Genomic DNA, 17569 nt, shown 5'->3' with positions numbered 1-17569 from the left:
ACTGAAGATGCTATGAAGTGTAGTGTATGTTAGATTTTCCTTTAATATGTCACCTGTCAGTGTCATGTTATGTCTGTACCTGGAAGTTGAAGGAAAATATAATGCATATTTTTATTTATTCTTTTATTTTGTTTCTGATACCATTACACTGATGTTGAAGAAATAAGAAAATAGAAAATGAATTAAAAAAGAACGTTTACTTATTTATTTTTATTTCAGGTCATTGGAAATATAAAAAACTAATGTGAGTGAACGCTATAAAATACAGTCAAATAAATAAATACTAATTATTATTATAAGCAGTTCTAATCGTCTTTATAACTTTTTCCAGCAAACCGGGATGTTGAGCGACCCCGCGTGGGCGCGCCGCTCAGAATGAGCCCTGCACGCGCTCCCAGTCAACCGGAGTCGGAAAAATGGTGGCCAGCGTTCGAGTGCAGAAGCTGCTCCGACGATATAAACTAGCGATTGCCGCCGCATTAACTATCCTCCTGATTCAAGGGCTTGTGGTATGGAGTCTGAGAAGTCTGGAAGAAGGCGAGGCAGAGGTGAGGAACCGATCCTCCGGGTGTATTTGGCGTGACAGCTATTCGCTTTGGTTTAATTGTAGAGCTAGCCGTTAGCACTTAGCCCCCTGTGAGTTATAGCTGATGTTAGCTGTTAGCAGTTGGGGAAGAGCGCTGCTCCCAAACATTTCAGCACAACGGACCAGCCCTGTCCAGCCCTCCTACCTACCTACTTGCCTGCGTGTCTGTCTGTTCCTCAGTCTCTCATTGACCACACTACCTGGTGAGAAAGTATTCGTTACTAGACTGTCACAGCCATGAAACCAGAGGAGTAGTTAAGTGGTAGTTAACTTGTTTAAGGAACAGCGGTGAGCTTGGGTACCACCGCTCATGTTTATTTCTTTTGGAAACCATGGCGTTGTTAAAATGTGATGAAAAACAGACTGAGGGGAATATCTAAGACGAATAGTATGCTATGAAGTAATGTAAGTTTGAGGGAGCATGAGAACAGACTGGTGATTCATTGATCCCAAACACTTCATCAGTGTGAGCAGGACCGCCTTCATGTAGTAGTTCCAGGATGACTTGGATCTCTTTTGTTTTATGTTTCCTACTTATTTATATCAACCTGTGGATTGTGATGTGCTTGTGGCTGTTCTGTGACTTTCAATTAGCTTTGAGTCATACCAAAAAGTTCAGCAGAGAGCTGCCTCTCCTACATACCACTGAAACCGTTTCTTCGACAGTAGCCAAGTCTTGTGTGGGAATTTTTTTCCCTGGGTCTCCCTGGCACACCTGGAGTGCGCTACCTTGAGGCAGTTTCTGTTCCAGTTCTCCCTCTAAGTCAGGTAACCTGAGCTGTTAACATAGATAGGTGAACCATGCGTGTACAGGACTCATTTTTTGAGACACACCAGTGATGATGGAGCCACAGGAATGCACACTGAAAACTGAGGTGGGAGCCCTGCCAGCACACTATTGTGATGTATCAAGCAATGTGGTGGTGTAATTTTTTCCAATGTGGATAGATTGAAGTTCTGTGCCTGGCAAGGTTTAAGGCAGGCAACAGATGTAACAGTGGCCGAGTGGGAGGGGAGGGAAAGATGTTTGGCTGTTCCTTCAGAGAAAGGGAAAAAGATGGGTCATTACTCTGCGGACAGTAGCCTCTGTTTGCCAAGGAAATGATTTGCTGCTGACCACTTCAGTTTAAACCATGAGCTAATCGGTCAGATGGTGATGTTAGACTAAATAAATAAATCATTTCCTTTAAATGCAGCAAGTGAGTCAACTTTTCTTGCTGAAGTGATTTTGAGAGAGGCTCCGGCTTTCATCACCTGTTTCTGTTTGCTGTTTCACCAGTTGTATTCATGCTTAAACATGCCTCAGCAAAGATAAGAGAAATGTGTGCAGGGCTGTGGTTTCTGTGTTTAAATGCAGCTCTTCTGTGTTTCTAAATGAGCAGAAGTGCACACTGCTTTATAGAAGCTCAACTGCACCTCGGGGGTTGCTGTTGAGTGTCTCAGGTGAAAGCATAATGGTCTTAAAGTTAAAAGGTGTGCAGGTGGATGGGAAAAGAGCTGCACTGGTTGTTTGCTTCACTGTTAATCAGATTTATTTATTGACTGTTTTTAATCTTTGGGCCCTGAAGTTGTGGCACTACCACTCAGCACAAATGTCAGCTCTATATGCAGCTATGTTGGCAGACATCTATGCAAATGTCAGCATTTGGTCTCTGCATGTTTGCACTCTCGCAGATGCAGAATCAAATTTCTGACTTGAGCGTGCACATTAATCATCACTTCACCTCTGAACGGTCTCCCCGTGCTCAGCGATCTCTGCCTTATCTTGCATCTGCTCTAATCAGCGTCTGGCAGTGCATGTGTGAACACGGTCACATGCGTTATATTAAATCCCTTGGGCAGAAGAGCGAAAGGATTGCGAGGACAGAAGAAGACATGACGCTTGTCATCCTCGTATCACCCTCTGCACGCCCGGGTTCTCCTGCAGAGCTGAGTGCTCGCTGCTGCTGCAGCTTCACGCTTCAGCAGATGGCAACGCTGATATGGTTTCACTCGACTTTAATTGGAAAGTGAAGAGGCTGACTGGCTTGCCTTTGAATCAATACATTTTTTTTTTGACATGATGGTGTTAATTAAAAGCTGTGAACACAAGTGATAAGGAAAATTGAAATGTTAGCCCGTGCTGCGTGCTTGGCTTTCTGCACAAAAAACATGTCAGCTGGCAGCTGAAAACTAAGCTTTCTTATGAATGTTTTCTGGCAATCATGCTTGTTGTTATCATGCCATTAATGTTTTTATTATTATTCTTTTTTTATTTAATTGAATTTTACAGGAATTTGATTTTCAGAACAAAAAGTTTTTGTTGGCATTTTTACATATTTATGCCGTATTAATGCCACATTTTGCAGCTGTGGCGTTTTGCATCAAATACAATTTGGTTTATGAAAAGGTCAGAAATGGCAACAAAAAAGGATAAATCTTTGTTAAGTAAGGCAACATGGGTAGTCACTCTCTAAGGCCTATTCTGAGTTAGTGTCGTGCAGCTGGTCAGACCACAGATTTCCTCCCAGCACTTCCACAGAAGCTGAGGTTGTGTTTAGTTTGGCCTTTGAGTGTTGTGAAATTGACATAAAGATGTAACTAAAGTACCCGCTCTTACACCGATTAAAGGAAGCAAAGCTTTCTTGATGAGTTGACATGTATGGTGTCATAATTTCTCAGAAAGATGGCAAGGTTCCTTAAATGTATATAAGCATTTTCCAGTAGGTTTGCACTGCACTGACTGCTGTGTAAGTTTACTTCACAATCCCTCTTACTGTATTGGATTTGAGACTGCAGTTGGCAGCCAGTAGCTGACTTTGCTTTATTGGTTGGCAGCTGGTGTGTTGGCCATGTATTATCTGGCTCCTCGTCCCACCGCACAGGCCCGGTCCATCTTCTGTTCCCACAATCTCTGGGCTGTCGGGGTGCCAGCGGTGTGAGGCGAATGAGCGGGCCCACGTTTTACCATAACTTCTGACAGAGGCAGAACACTCTCACCCACTCGCTCTTCTTTCTCTTCTCCAAATGAATATTTTGAAGGGACTTTTTATATGAACCAGTAATTTAGTGTGCCAAAACTATGATGTTATTTGGCTAGAAGATTTAAAATGGCTTAAACTGTGTGCGTGTGAGTGTCTTTCCCTCCAAAAAAGTCCTCTGCCTTTATTTTTTGAGGTGTGATTTCTACTCTAGTGAGACTGATTCACTCAAAGCTTTTGCTTTGAAACCGAGCCTTAGATGTAAAACTTAAACTGGGTCCTCTTTCATTTTGATACAACATCAGTTTAGATGATAACACACTATTCTCTATGATGCATTCTTTTGTTTTGTTTTTTGCACTTGAGGAAAGAGACCTTTCTAGCTTTCATTAGTGTTTACATAATTTTCCTGCTGGGGAAAACGGGCAGCTCTGCACCTGCCCCAAAGCTGATCTTTCCCTTTTATGTTGACATTTTCACAAAAGTATAACTATATGACAAACACTGGGTGGACTTAACATTTAGAGATTTTACGGCCAGAGACTGCAGCAGTGGGACACTTCACTGATTTTATTATGTCAAAGCATTTATAAGAAGGTCTTATCTTGACATTTTAAGGAAGCTCTCAAGCCCTGGTTTGATTTTTAAGAGGTTACAGTCAAACACTATCAAAGTTAGTGCTTTACTGATTTTTTTTTATTATAATAAACTAAAATGATAGAATATTGTTGTTAATTTGTCACAAAATCCCCCTGAGCTCTTTGAGATAATTTTAGCACTAAAGTGCAAGTAAATTTGCCACATTGTCACTTCTTAATGTGTGTATGAAGGGGCTGTAAACATGTGACCTACTTGCATGTGTGTGCATTTTTCCTGCCTGTGATTTCGGCCAGAGGGAGGAAACTCAGGTCGGTACAGTGAATCACTGGAATCCTGTGTGACTGTCCACTTTTTGCAGATTAGCTCCATAAAAAGGCAGAGGCTCAGCTAAAAATAACCCAGATCGGCAGAATGAAAAAAACAAAAGCAAGTAAACACATCCTTCCCTCTGGGGATCTGTCTACTGCTGCCCTAGTCGAGGTCTTTGTTTACCTTATGTGTCATTTCTGTGGATTCATTATGATTCATTATGACTCCAAAGAAATAACGCCTCCTCTCAGTAGTGGTTGTCCAAGATAACCTTATGGAATGACTGGCAACAGAGCAGGATTTAAAATATGTCTCTGCTCTCTCTCTTTCCTCAGAGAAAACTAAGACAGTCTAAGCTGCCTGACCACGACAACCAGGACCCCAAGAAAGACAACGCACAGAATTCATTGTCGGGGAGAAACAAGGGAAGCAATGGTGCCAGTGCACTGAGGAGAGGGAGCAGCCGCCGTGGAGGGAAGCCCAACATCAGGCTGAAGACCCCCCAGGAACGGGGAATGACAGGGGTTGGAGTAGATGGTGTAGTCCCCCACGATCTCTCCAGCAGCCGTAACCTTAGTGAGATCCGCCCAGACGGGGCAGGCAAGTTACCTGCTGCTGCCATACCAGGAGAGCCAGGCAGCGTGGACGGGGCGCACCAAGCCCCCAACAGTGACTTTGTGCCTAAATGTGATATCATAGGAAAGGATGCGCTGTCTGCTCTGCACCGCGCCGCGTCACAGCAGTGCAGACAGGAGATCGCCAACATCGTGTGCCAGCATCAGGCCGGGCAGCTCATGCCAGAGTCACTCCCTCAGTTCTGCCCTCAGCTTGGTGAGAACCCGCTAAAGTTTGCATGAGTATTTATAATCACGTGTAGTCTACAAACTTCAACGTGAAAGGAGATGAATGTAAAAAATGAACAAAATGACACTTTTTGACATTTACTGTAATTTTTACTCACCAGTGCATTTTCAGTCTAGACATTCTTTGTTGCCAAATTTCCTTGACAGTTATAGGATAATTTTGTTTTATAGATTTTGTTATTTTTCAGTCTAACAATTTTGTAGCTGTTACAGTTTTCTTTGGTACATAATTAAAAATGTACTAAATTCAAATACTAAAAACAAAAAGATTTGACCCACTATGATAAACAGCAACAAATAGCTGTTTCATGTCCTTAACTCAGAAGAATCTTTCCATCTTTTGCCCATTGCTATGCTTAGTTTTAGGGTTATACATTATAGATCGTCAAATGTCTCTGATTGTATAGCCACATTTAGGGAACTTGTTTGCAACTGCAGTATAATGCAGGGGTTGCACAGGGCCAAAAGACTCAACCCACGCCTCTGGCTCAGTTGTGCCATTACTGTAAATGCAGCTTGCAGTGTTGCTGAGTTGGACGCTTTGTCAAAAAGGAAAGTAATAGAAAACCCTTTTAGATTTTGAATACTTCAGATATGTAACATGGTAAAATTAAATCTCTTTCAATCCATTAATAGTGCCTGTTAAACAGCTAGCTTAGAGGTGCCCCCAAGCCTACTGAGTCATATTTGTCTGTCCTATTGGGACAGGTGTGTCACACCCAGTTCAGGCTGTTGGTGAGCTGGAAGACAGCCTATCCGAAGTGGAGAACCCCGTCAGAGTGGCTTTCGTTCTGATGGTCCACGGCCGTGCTGTACGGCAGCTCAAACGTCTCATCAAAGCCATTTATCACCGTGACCACTATTACTACATCCATGTGGATAAGGTAATTACAGAGCTTCAACTGCCATGCAGTCTCTTTAGACAGTATTATTTTTGGTGCTTAAATATTATATTAAACAGTATGTGTTTGGTGCACTCACAGATGCTTTTCCCAGTTAGATCTTATTTGCATTATGAAGGTTAAATTTATCCCACGGGTCTCACAGTGTAGTAAAGGGGATTAGCCTGGATAGAGCAAAGTGTGGTTATTCTTAGGGGCTGGATTTAGTGGAGGAAAGGTCTGCTGTCATGTGCAGCCGGAAGGCAAAAGACAAATGCACGGCTGGTACTGAGGCAGGGACCTCAGGTGCGTTCAGCAGAGACAGCAGAGAAACAGGTGCCTGTTCTCAGTGCACCTTTGTTGCCGGAAAGGTTGTGGAGACGTAGGGAGTTGCTCTGTTCTGCTGCCAAGGGACGGCAGAGCAGCTCACCGGAGGCAATGATGGATAAGACGTCAGTAGGACAATCACACCACAGACAGTCTTAGATACTTTGCTTGCCTAACCTCATCCATCTCAGAGGCAAAAGCCTGTTTGAGAGATGAGGCTGTAAAACAGGTCAGGTTTGTCCTAGAAAATGTCTGCCAACTGCTCTGCTCTCTCTTATCCTGTCCTCTTCTTCTCCTGTTTAAAGGCGAGTACTGAGTTCAGACTACTCTTTGACCATTCGTTCTCCTATTTTCTAATTTCTGCAAAAAAACTGTATACCCTTTTCATACAATCTTTATGTCCTCTTTTAAATATACAAGACAGAATCGATACCCTTTATTCATGCTTTGCTAAACACAATTGGACTTTGTGTCCCCAAACAGTCACTTTCGAAGTGTCTGTGTCTCCCTAAACTGCCCATTTATTGCTTCACAACGTTTATTAGCTCTCCTTATTTGTGAACAGGCCCCTTGTTAATTAGGTTATAATTAATCAGTTTAAGTTCCAAGTAGAAATAATAAAAAGAATTGTTGAACCTTCAGTTGTTGGTTTCTTGCATATTTTAGACACTTGCAGTGGTCACATGTTCACTCACTCAATTTTTAATACCGCTGCATAAAGCTTGGCAGCTCAGCAGCCTCTATTTCTTCCTTTAATCCCCGCACTGTGGTTTGTTCCAGATTATCTTTTAAGCTCAGTTCATTTATTTTTGTCTCACCTGCAGTCACCTAAAGGAGGAACAGCCAGCAACAGAAACTAATTTTGATTCTTCCTCTATCGTCATTATGACCCACAGCACAGAGCACAGATCAAATTCTCTTTCAACAGGAGCCAGTTTTGTGTGATGGTCTTGGCACAGTGGCAGCTGCAGCTCTGTGAGAACAAAGCTAAAAGTAGATTATGCTTTTGTTTCAGAAGCAGCCTCTCCTCATTTAACTCTTTAACTGACTTTTGGTTTTAAAACTCTGACAGCGGTCTGGCTACATGCATCGGGAGGTCCTGCAGATAGCCCAGCAGTACCCAAATGTGAGAGCCACGCCATGGCGCATGGTCACCATCTGGGGAGGAGCCAGCCTTCTCAAAGCCTACCTACGCAGCATGCAGGATCTGCTCTCCATGCTGGACTGGAAGTGGGATTTTTTCATCAATCTTAGTGCCACAGACTTTCCAACTAGGTTGGTCACACACACATATATACATAGAAATAAACTCAACAGCTAATCTTTGTTGCACTTTACCTAAGGTGTACATTCACTCCCACATTTGAGCCTAAATCCATGCAGTGCAAGATTAAAAAAAGATGCTTTGAGTTTAGATGGGTTACTGAAGAGGGGACATAGATATGTGAGGCAGGAGTTGCTCAGTGAATCTCAGGCCAAGTGGAAAAAAAGAGGATTAGACAGATTGTCAATGAACGTCTGCCACAGAGGGTCATGGGAGATCAGGATGGTCATAAACTGTATAAATTCAAGCTTTTACCTGAAGCCCTAGTAATGCCCAAAGCTGTCTTTGACTCTCTCTCGCCCTCTTGCTATCAGTTCAGTGTCCTGCCATCAAAAGCAGTGCTGAGACGTGTGGGTGTGTAGTGAAACATTGCAGCATGGTGTTGCTTCTGCTCCTGTCAAAATCATTGAACCGCCATGTTAAAACAAAAGAAACTTAACAGCTGGTTACACCACTTATCTTTCATAATCCCAAACAGAAAAGGGTGTCTTGAGCCATTTTCACTCTGTCACAGTGAAGTTTATTTTAGAGCTAAAAATTAAAAAAAGCATTTTAGTGTGCACTACCTCTTTAACCTACTTTGTGTTTGTTGTATTCCCTCAAAGTTTGTATCTTGAGCCATTTTTCATTATTTTTGAATGCCTCTTTCCCTTTTGCAAAACTGCACCTACAATTACGGCGCTTTTTACAGCAACATTACAAAGAAACTTAACAGTTGGCAGATAAGAGAATCTAGTGGCAGCTTCAAATGAATTATTTTGGGCATGAATCAGTTTTGGCTGGCTTGTTTCTGGGGCAGCTTTGAACCCCTAACAAAGCAGCTGTTAGTCCACCTGAACCATCTCAAGGGGAAAAGGCTTGCTTGGACACAGCACAGAAAGACAATGTTTTCTGTGCTGTGTCCAGAGTAGTTTATTTCAGCTAGCACAATACTCATAACACAGTCTAAAGAACCCTGTAGATGGCCCTTTTTTTGGTCTCCTGCTTCAACATAACCTTTCCTCCTGTTGGGGGAAAACTCTGTAAAAGACCCAGGAGAAATAAAGACACAATGAGACAAGATCACTTTTTATGCTTTAACGTGCACACGGGTAAGCTGTTCAGAACAACTCACAACGTGTACAGAGGCTGGGCACTTTTTATAGGAAAGACAGTGAGAACAGGATAAGAAAATACAAAACAGATAAAATAAACAACTCCATATGTGGCGCTAGTCTCGTCAGCAGAGAGCTGGGAGAAAGCTGTGAGAGATAAAACAATATGTCCCAAAACAGTATGTCTTTGCTGAGAAAGTCTAAAAAGATAATTCTAAACTAATCTAACCATAGACAAAAGGGCATGCTTGCACATTTAAAAGAAGGTAAAGAAACAGAATCATTTTTCCTGTAACACCTTTCAATTCTCACCATAATGCCCTCCTGCAGGACCAATGATGAACTGGTGGCTTTCCTGTCGCTGCACAGAGATAAGAACTTTCTCAAGTCCCATGGGAGAGAGAATGCCCGGTGAGTTTGCTACATAAAGGCAGCACAGTCTGCAAATACTGACATCGGGATGGCATTTTGACTTATAATAAATTACATTTGACACACCTTTTAATACTACAGAAAAACTGTAACTGAACAATGTTAATGAATGAAATCACAAAAAGTTGCTCTATAAATTCTCAGCAAATAGAAGTGTATTTAAATATTGCTGCAGATACAGATGAGCTGGGGAGCAGAGAGCTCTGTCAGATCCATTATTTAATGCAGTGTTACAGTTCTTTATCATTTACTGCGATGAATGGTGCAAATACCTTCACCCGTGTCTCTTCCACCCATCATTTTCAGCTGTGTCCTGTGTTCCAGGTTTATTAAGAAGCAGGGCCTTGACCGTCTCTTCCACGAGTGTGACAACCACATGTGGCGTCTAGGCGAGCGCAACATCCCCGAAGGCCTGGAGGTCTCAGGCGGCTCCGATTGGTTTGCACTCACCCGCCGTTTTGTGGAGTACGTCATCAACTCCCAGGACGAGCTTGTGTCGGGGCTGAAGCAGTTCTATTCCTACGCTCTGCTTCCTGCTGAGGTAAGCGAGCTGTAGGCAGTCTGTTTATCTCCCGTTGTTGAGACAGTTTCATATAGAAGCCTGTCTCAGGCTCATTGTCCCCTGCCAAGTCAGAAGAGCCTAGCAGCAGAGATAATGTAATACTTTAAGCTTTCTGGCACAGCGTGCAGCAGAAGTGCAAGATGAGGAGGCTTCGCTATATTTTATCTGTGTAGTGTGGTCTCAGAAGAGTTGTCTGTTCACCGCTATAGAGCTGTGACCTTTTTGTAATTTAGAGTGTGGTTAGAAACAGTTCATAGGTATATTTGATGGTTTACACAAGCTTAATTTGGACACAACACTTGGCCACACTGTTTTCTCACACAGTGAAGAAATAACGTACCTACTCCTATCCTTTCTTCCCAGTCTTTCTTCCACACAGTGCTCGGGAACAGTCTCATGTGTGACACCCTGGTGGACAATAACCTGCGCGTCACCAACTGGAACCGTAAGCTGGGCTGTAAATGTCAGTACAAGCACATTGTTGACTGGTGTGGCTGCTCTCCCAATGATTTTAAACCACAAGACCTCGTTCGAATCCAGGTGAGTTCAACAGAGGATGCCACTTTAAAACAAAAAAACAGGGCTGGGTGATATAGACAGAAGCCATATACACTCAGTGGCCACTTTGTTAGGTACACTTTGCTAGCACTAGGTTATATTTAAAAACATTTTAAATATTTCTTTCCTCAATCAATTAGTTTGTATTATTATCTGGCTCCTGGAGTTCTTTGGGGTTAGTTCTGACTGCAAGCAAGGAAAGGCACACAAAGTAGACTAATGAGCCCTGTTTCTGTAAGATGGGAAATCACTGTTTTTGTCAACAGAGTCCGGTGGTTTTGAATAAGCACAAGGGCAGAACTGCAGATACTTTCCAGAAGAAGGGCTTTATTTAATGCTAAATCAAACTGACTTTAACTAAATTCTAATTCTTTGTCAAATATGTTTTTGCTATTTTCTCTTCCTCATCCACAGCAACTGACCCGTCCAACATTCTTTGCCCGCAAGTTTGAGTCCTCGGTGAACCAGGAGGCCATAGACATCCTGGACACTCACCTGTATGGCCAGTATGCTCCAGGAACTGTTGCTATCAAGGCATATTGGGAGAGCCTGTTTGAGCAGCTGGATGGCGTGGGCTCTCTCAGTGACGTGGCTCTCACGGCGTACTTGTCATTCTTTCGCCTGGGCCTGAAGAGTTTGGTGACTGCTCAGAGCAACGTGAAGGCCTGCAGGTGGAGAGTCTGTTCTGCTTTGCTTTGTTATTGTCACTAACACAGCACATAAGCTATTTTCTTTGTCATGTTTAATTTATCTATTTTTTTTTCTCCCAGGTTTGAACCAGTAGGCGTCCCTCTATCTGTGCATGTATACTTTTATGATGACCGTTTCCAAGGGTACCTGGTTCGCCAAGAAGTCCAGGCAGTGGAGTCAAAGGCCAGGGAGACTTTGGAGATGTGGGCAGTTCCTCAGGCTACACTCGTCCTTGAGAAGAACCTTAAAGAATTTGAAAGGCTCAAGAATCTGGAAGTAAGCACTCTTTAGGGTTTTTTTGTACAAACTTTCAAGATCAAGACAACTGCAACATGAGGAAGATTTTCTAGCTGATATCTAAAAATTAGGGTGGCTGTATCAGGCGTGATCTGACAAAAGCTAAACTGAAGTTTAATTAGTTTAACAAAAAGTATGTTAATACTGGAAGAAATGAATATTCACTCACCTTCTTCAGACAGAAAGGAGTGGGTCTCTTTTGTAGTGTTGTCAGTGTTGTTGTATTATGTGTTACATCCCTCTGCAGCCCCTAATCATCTCAATGTTTTCAGCTGGTGCTAATTGGCCACACCTAGTCAGGTGTGGATAAAAGCATACCTTAGGCAAGCTTCCTGGGGGAGCTCACTTGCCTTTGCCTTGGTGGCACCAGCTGTTTTAGCCAACCTGCTGTGCATTTTAGGATTTAAAACCTCTTCTCACTAACACTCTGGTATTCATCTCCTTTTTTATGTTGCGGCTTTGAGCCGGGTTGTAACATAAGGCTTTAATCCACAAGGTTCAGTAAAGCAAGCATACTAGTGACCACCCACAAAACGGAGAGCTATGGCCACACAACGATCACATCAAGGGTTGCTCAGCACCCCTCAGTGTTATTGCCATCACCTGGCCAACAACACTCACAAGAAATCCAACAAAAGTAGCCATATTTACCACAACACTAAAGGTCACAGCACAAAGCACTCACCTCACAAGGATCTCATTAGCATCCATCAACACTGACACACACAGTATACATTATGCCAACTTAAAAACGGCCTACCTGCCTCAGGCACAAGACCATAATTATTGAATGGTCTCAAACCTCCTGCCAAGTTTGCTGCCACTGATTTACTATGCACAACTCCCAACCTAAGATGCTAAAAACAATAAAAGTTTACCTGTCTAGTCTTCAGTGGTGTACCGGACTCGAGGCAACTTTAAACGCCAACTCGAGAGCAGGCAGCAGACCAGAGATATAGTCTCCTACCAAACTCTGTACCCCCACCCAGGATAACCACCAAACACAATAAACTAAAACAACAAACAAGTGCTTCGATGGAAGGGCAGCACAGCCACCCAGCTGAAACACACTTACTAAAGGGACGTAGCTCAATCACAGTGAACACCTTCACTCACCCACTTAAAAGCAATACAAAAAACTGATATTCAGTCTCCACAAAAATGTCCGAAGATCCCGGATGAGCCCCCACTTATGTTACAACCTGGCTCAAAGCCGCAACATAAAAAAGGAGATGAATACCAGAGTGTTAGTGAGAAGAGGTTTTAAATCCTAAAATGCACAGCAGGTTGGCTAAAATGGCTAGTGCCGCAAAGGCAAGTGAGCTCCCCCAGGAAGCTTGCCTAAGGTATGCTTTTATCCACACCTGACTAGGTGTGGCCAATTAGCACCATTGAGATGATTAGGGGCTGCAGAGGGACGTAACATATGTCACATAAATTTTTAAAAATATTTTTTAAAAATGACTTTTTTTGTTATCCTAAGATCGGCACAGAGTGGGATCCCAAAGAGAGGATCTTCCGTAACTTCGGTGGGGTGATCGGCCCTTTGGATGAACCTCTGGCAGTCCAGAAGTGGGCACGTGGTCCGAATCTCACCGCCACTATTGTGTGGGTCGACCCGGCTTTGGTGGTGGCGGCATCTTATGACATTACAGTGGATTTGGATGCAGAGTACACACACTACAAACCGCCACTGCAGCACCCCCTGCGGCCGGGCACCTGGACGGTACGGGTGTTAAAACAATGGGAGCGTGTGGCAGAAGTTCACTTTCTTGTCATGCCGTTAACTTTTAATAACAAGGAGCCGCTACGCAAAGGTGAGACATGTATTTATAGCTCTTTATTTTCATTTTTAATTTGAAAAGATAAGGCTGATGTTTTTCTTTATTTCACTTTCTGTGACAGAATCACATGATGAAACACCAAATCAGTCAAGCACTACATTTTCCCTAAATACTTGTTCAGTCCTGTCTGTCGCGATCACAGGGCGTCTCTGTGCCCTTTAAAAGTCTTGAACTTCAAATGTTTTCAGTCATGTCATTCCAACATTTTGTGACACACCATTTCAGGCTTTCACACATTTGGTTCACACAGAAGTTAAAGCCATACTGTTGTTCAGTCTGCTGTAATTGGTAAATGTAAGTGGATGGGTATCAGGTGAATGCATTTATTTTTGCTTCTTTATAGTTTGTCTGACCCTTTCAGGTCAATTTTTGTGACTGCAAATGGTTAACAGTAACAGCAAGTTTTTGTTTATGTCCGCAAACATCTTAAGAATCCCTGAGGCCCAATTGGAAGACGATGCAGCTGAAGATGGTAGAGAAGAAGGAGGCCTTGCTAGTTTTACAGTACCACTTTTAAATAGCTGTCCCAATCAGTACTCTATGGAAAAGAGAGCATGCAGGTTTAATGACAGAAGCTTTTCTAATACTGATTGCTATTGGTGAATAAAGCCAGTCACCAAAAAAGCATGCTGTGCTGAAAGTATTTTTCAGGACATTATATTTTTGTTTTGTTTTCACATTATTAAAACCAATTTCCTAATATTCAAATATGTGTTTTTAGGTAAACGATGTCAGCACTCATAACGCTATTTATTGGGTGTTTTCCTGCCCCTTTATTTATTTAATTTATTTTTTAAAACTCATTTATCATACCAGTCCATGCTGATATATCGGCAAGAAACTAATGTTGGCTATTAAATTCTCTACTTTCCACTATTTTAAACCAATATTATTACATCAACTTAAAAAATATGATTTTCACCTTTGATTTCTGTTTCCAGCATGCTTTATTTGGAAAACAAATGGCAATATAAAGGTTTTAAGAAGTAGACGCACCCCTTAAAGTGCCCAAAACTACTCTCTCTCTCTCACACGCACACACACAGAAGTTTGGTGTTGCCTACAAGCTTCATCAGCTACAGTAAATAAACTACAATGCTGGTGTGTTCTGTAATCAATGACCATGCCTACCTGGGCAAACATGGCATCGGCTATGTCAGACTGCACAGTTGATGGTGTTCATTGTTAGTCTTAATCTTTGCTTTGGATTTATTGGGAATAAAAACATGCAGAATGTCCCCGGGCGTACATTAGTGCTTGATCATTCAAATCTGAAAACTTTGGTGGATTTTTCAGACACTCATGTCATCTTCTTCTGATTTTTTTCTCTCCTTCTGTTCTAGAAGAGGACAGCTGGCTTCATGCAGGACCTCCAGGGAACTTGTACCTGGAGCAGAGCTTCCAGCAGCTGAGCTCAGTGCTTAAACTGCCTCCCCAAGAACCTGCCATGCAGGTGGCCCAGCGTAATGCCCAGTTGGTGGGCCAGGCCCTTGATGCATGGGTGGACACTTCTGTTGAGTCCTTCTGGGTTATCGGCGACTTGTGTGCAACACAGACTTCCTCATGCCCAGCTTTGGGGTCTTGTTCCAAGACTGCCTGGAGCCCATTGTCCCCAGACCCTAAATCTGATATGGGCCCAGTGAAAAGCGATGGGCGGATCAGGTAGCCCTCAGAGAAGAGAGACTGCAGACGTGCGGAGAAAACCGGAGACTGCTAGGAGACCTGTGTGAACCAGGACGTCTCCGAGGTCGGCTAAGAGCTCAAGGGCACATAAGCAACGATAAGGAATCTTCCTCCACCGAGGAGCCGCGTCTTTCTCAGCGCCACAGTAATACAGGCTTGAAAGACAAGAGCATGACTGCTGGAAATTTGCACATAGGAAACTGCAAGCGCCTAGTCTTGTAGCACCGCTTACTGAATGGGTACACGGATGCCGGGTGTAACGTGTTATTTAAGCTGTCGCACAGGTTTGCGGTCATGATCCGTCTGTGCCGGAGTTTCTTTAAGAAGTGTTCAGGTGCACAGTTTTCCTGCACTTCGGTAGAATCAACAGGCTCAGTGCCGTGCTCCGTCTTCTTTTCGAGGGAGAATCAAACCTGTGAATCATGTTATTGTGCTTATTTTGAAGCATTATTATGTAAGCATTAAGGAACAGATAGATGAAGTGCACTTTACTGTAAGACTTTGGTTTTACACAGAGGTCACTAGGTTACAATGTGAAGATTAGAAGGTAACGGTTAAGGTCATTTCTTTCTTTCTTTTTTACAATAGGAACAAACTGCCACTCCCTGTTGCACAGACGCATAAAATTTTTGGACTGTAACACAGAGAAGGAAGAGTAGTAAAGAGAGTGGGGTTCTTGTGTATCCTTAGGAGTCTTGTGCTTTTTCTTTTTAATATATTATTTGTGTCATTTTTTCACATTTTGTTTGTTAATTCGCAGAACTAGCTGCTAAATTGGGTTAAATTTTCTGTTGTTGCAAAAAAAGGCTCTGAGCTAAACGTCTGGTCTAAGGAAGTGCCTGGACTGCTGGTGCAGATAGCGAGGATGCATTCACAGTTTCCCTGAGATCATCTTTGTAATACGTCTTTAACTGAAAAGGAAGGATGTGCAGTGTGCATGAAAGCTCCAGAACAACAGACTGTGGACCTTAAGTCAGGACTTTTACTTCCGCTGTTTGACCTGTTTCTTATCCACTCTGCTAAAGCGACTCTACTGAGCTGAAGGAAATGTGGGTAAAAATAACGTTTATTCAGATTACTCTCGGCCCACTGGGAGAATTGAAACCACTCTGTTTATATGTTAGCTCAGCATGTAGGCTGGAAATAGGAAGAAGCGGGCAAAAGCCAAGACACTCTACGTCTGAAACGCAGCTGTTTGTTTGTTTTTGTTTGTTTTTTAAACAACAATGTCAGTGGAAGAGAATTCATTCTGTTTTACCTGTCGGGACCTGTAAGGCCCTCGTGTCTGTACCCTGGCTACTCCGTGTCATGTGTCAACCAAGGTATAGGACGTATAACCCCACCATAACACTAACGACTCACGTGTTGTCAGTCTTCTCTCTGCAGAGTAAGCAAGCTTACACAGTTCTCCAAAATGTCAAAGTTCTCTTAAATGCAAGATTTTTAGATCACACACCTGCCGTGTATCTGTTTGTATGCAGTATTGTCACGACACGTTCACATTTAATTTGTTACGGTGAATTTAATTTCAACTTTTTGAATTTTGTATGTTTTCTTTGTTTGTTTTGTTTTTCTTTTTGAGTCCACCGACCCAGAGTGGTCACGAGTGTATCGTCCATTTGTTTCAGTGTGATCGAGACTCTAAGATGCCTTTATGTCACAAAGCTGAATTGTTTACTACGGGATGAAAGCTTCCACAGATGTGCAATCAATGCCTTTTCAGATGATAGTGAAACCCATGTCTGTGATTTGGTTTGTTTGATTTCTTTTTTACTCCAACGTTACGTGTTTGTTAAGTAACAGTTGGCCACCGTGTGAGTTTTAAGTGACCTTGTTTACCTCGATCAGTACAGTTGCTTCAGTGAAGCCCCAGTTTTATTGGGATAAGGGAGCAGATGAATGGGTGTGACAGATGTTATTTTTCTATCCTGTTTGGGAGGAATTATGTTTGTTGTCTGTTTATCTCTCAGCACTCTAAACTATTAGAGCTGCTCTCCAATCGTGTTACATTTGTCCAGCTGTTCAGCATCATTTGATACAGACCTTTATTGTTTTTGGTGGGTGGGAAGTTGAGGTCTCCCTCCGTGCCGCTGTGATATGCAGCAGCCCGGCTGGTGAGTCATCCAGAGCTCTTATCTGGAAAAAGCTCATAGGACAGATCTGACTGACTCAATAAAACAAAAACAAAAAAAATTAAGATGTTTCCTTATTTTCATTCTTAACATGCCTTTGAATCAGGTGGAAATAGAGAGGAAATGCTTCTTATTTGAAAGTCTTAAATGAACCTTTCCGCTACATTTCGAGGGGTTTTCCCTCTTACAAGAACACGATGGGAGATATTTATGAGGCTCTCTCTCCGGGGCGCTGAACACTTCCTTTTCCCTTCCTTGTTAAAAAGCTCAACATGACTTGCATCATGAATACTGTATAAGCTACACTTCCGTTATCATCTCTGACCAAAACTCCTTCTTTTAAATATTTAGTTTCAACATAATTATACATCGTAGCATGGTGATATAAACCATCCAGGGGTGAAGGAGACATGCAGAGAAGGTGGGG

The 17569-nt window shown here is 42.6% G+C and overlaps 1 protein-coding gene across 2 annotated transcripts; it reads left to right on the top strand.

The window, feature by feature from the left end:
- Positions 1-339: 339 nt before the first annotated feature.
- Positions 340-17125, top strand: xylt2 (xylosyltransferase II). Of its 2 annotated transcripts, none has more exons than XM_082529435.1 (11): positions 340-548; positions 4791-5286; positions 6027-6202; positions 7599-7801; positions 9275-9355; positions 9701-9917; positions 10302-10478; positions 10911-11167; positions 11267-11462; positions 12967-13300; positions 14674-17125. In XM_082529435.1, the coding sequence occupies exons 1-11, from the start codon at positions 417-419 to the stop codon at positions 14991-14993; spliced, it is 2589 nt and encodes an 862-aa protein (XP_082385561.1). In that variant the 5' UTR covers positions 340-416; the 3' UTR covers positions 14994-17125. The 2 variants fall into 2 exon arrangements, with proteins under 2 accessions (XP_082385561.1, XP_082385560.1); XM_082529434.1 differs by having other exon boundaries at positions 341-548; positions 14671-17125.
- Positions 17126-17569: the final 444 nt, after the last annotated feature.

The sequence above is a fragment of the Aulonocara stuartgranti genome (genome assembly GCF_965226115.1).
Source record: "Aulonocara stuartgranti genome assembly, chromosome: 4".
NCBI lineage: Eukaryota > Metazoa > Chordata > Actinopteri > Cichliformes > Cichlidae > Aulonocara > Aulonocara stuartgranti.
Note: the sequence above shows the minus strand (reverse complement) of the source record. Positions and strands in the feature narration are given on the sequence as shown.

Bases quoted from the DNA above. Each gene is read 5' to 3' on its own strand.
- xylt2 (XM_082529434.1), top strand. From the start codon at position 417: ATGGTGGCCAGCGTTCGAGTGCAGAAGCTGCTCCGACGATATAAACTA. The intron at 5,287-6,026 runs GTGAGAACCCGC...CTATTGGGACAG, and splicing joins TCAGTTCTGCCCTCAGCTTG to GTGTGTCACACCCAGTTCAG. The intron at 6,203-7,598 runs GTAATTACAGAG...AAACTCTGACAG, and splicing joins ACTACATCCATGTGGATAAG to CGGTCTGGCTACATGCATCG.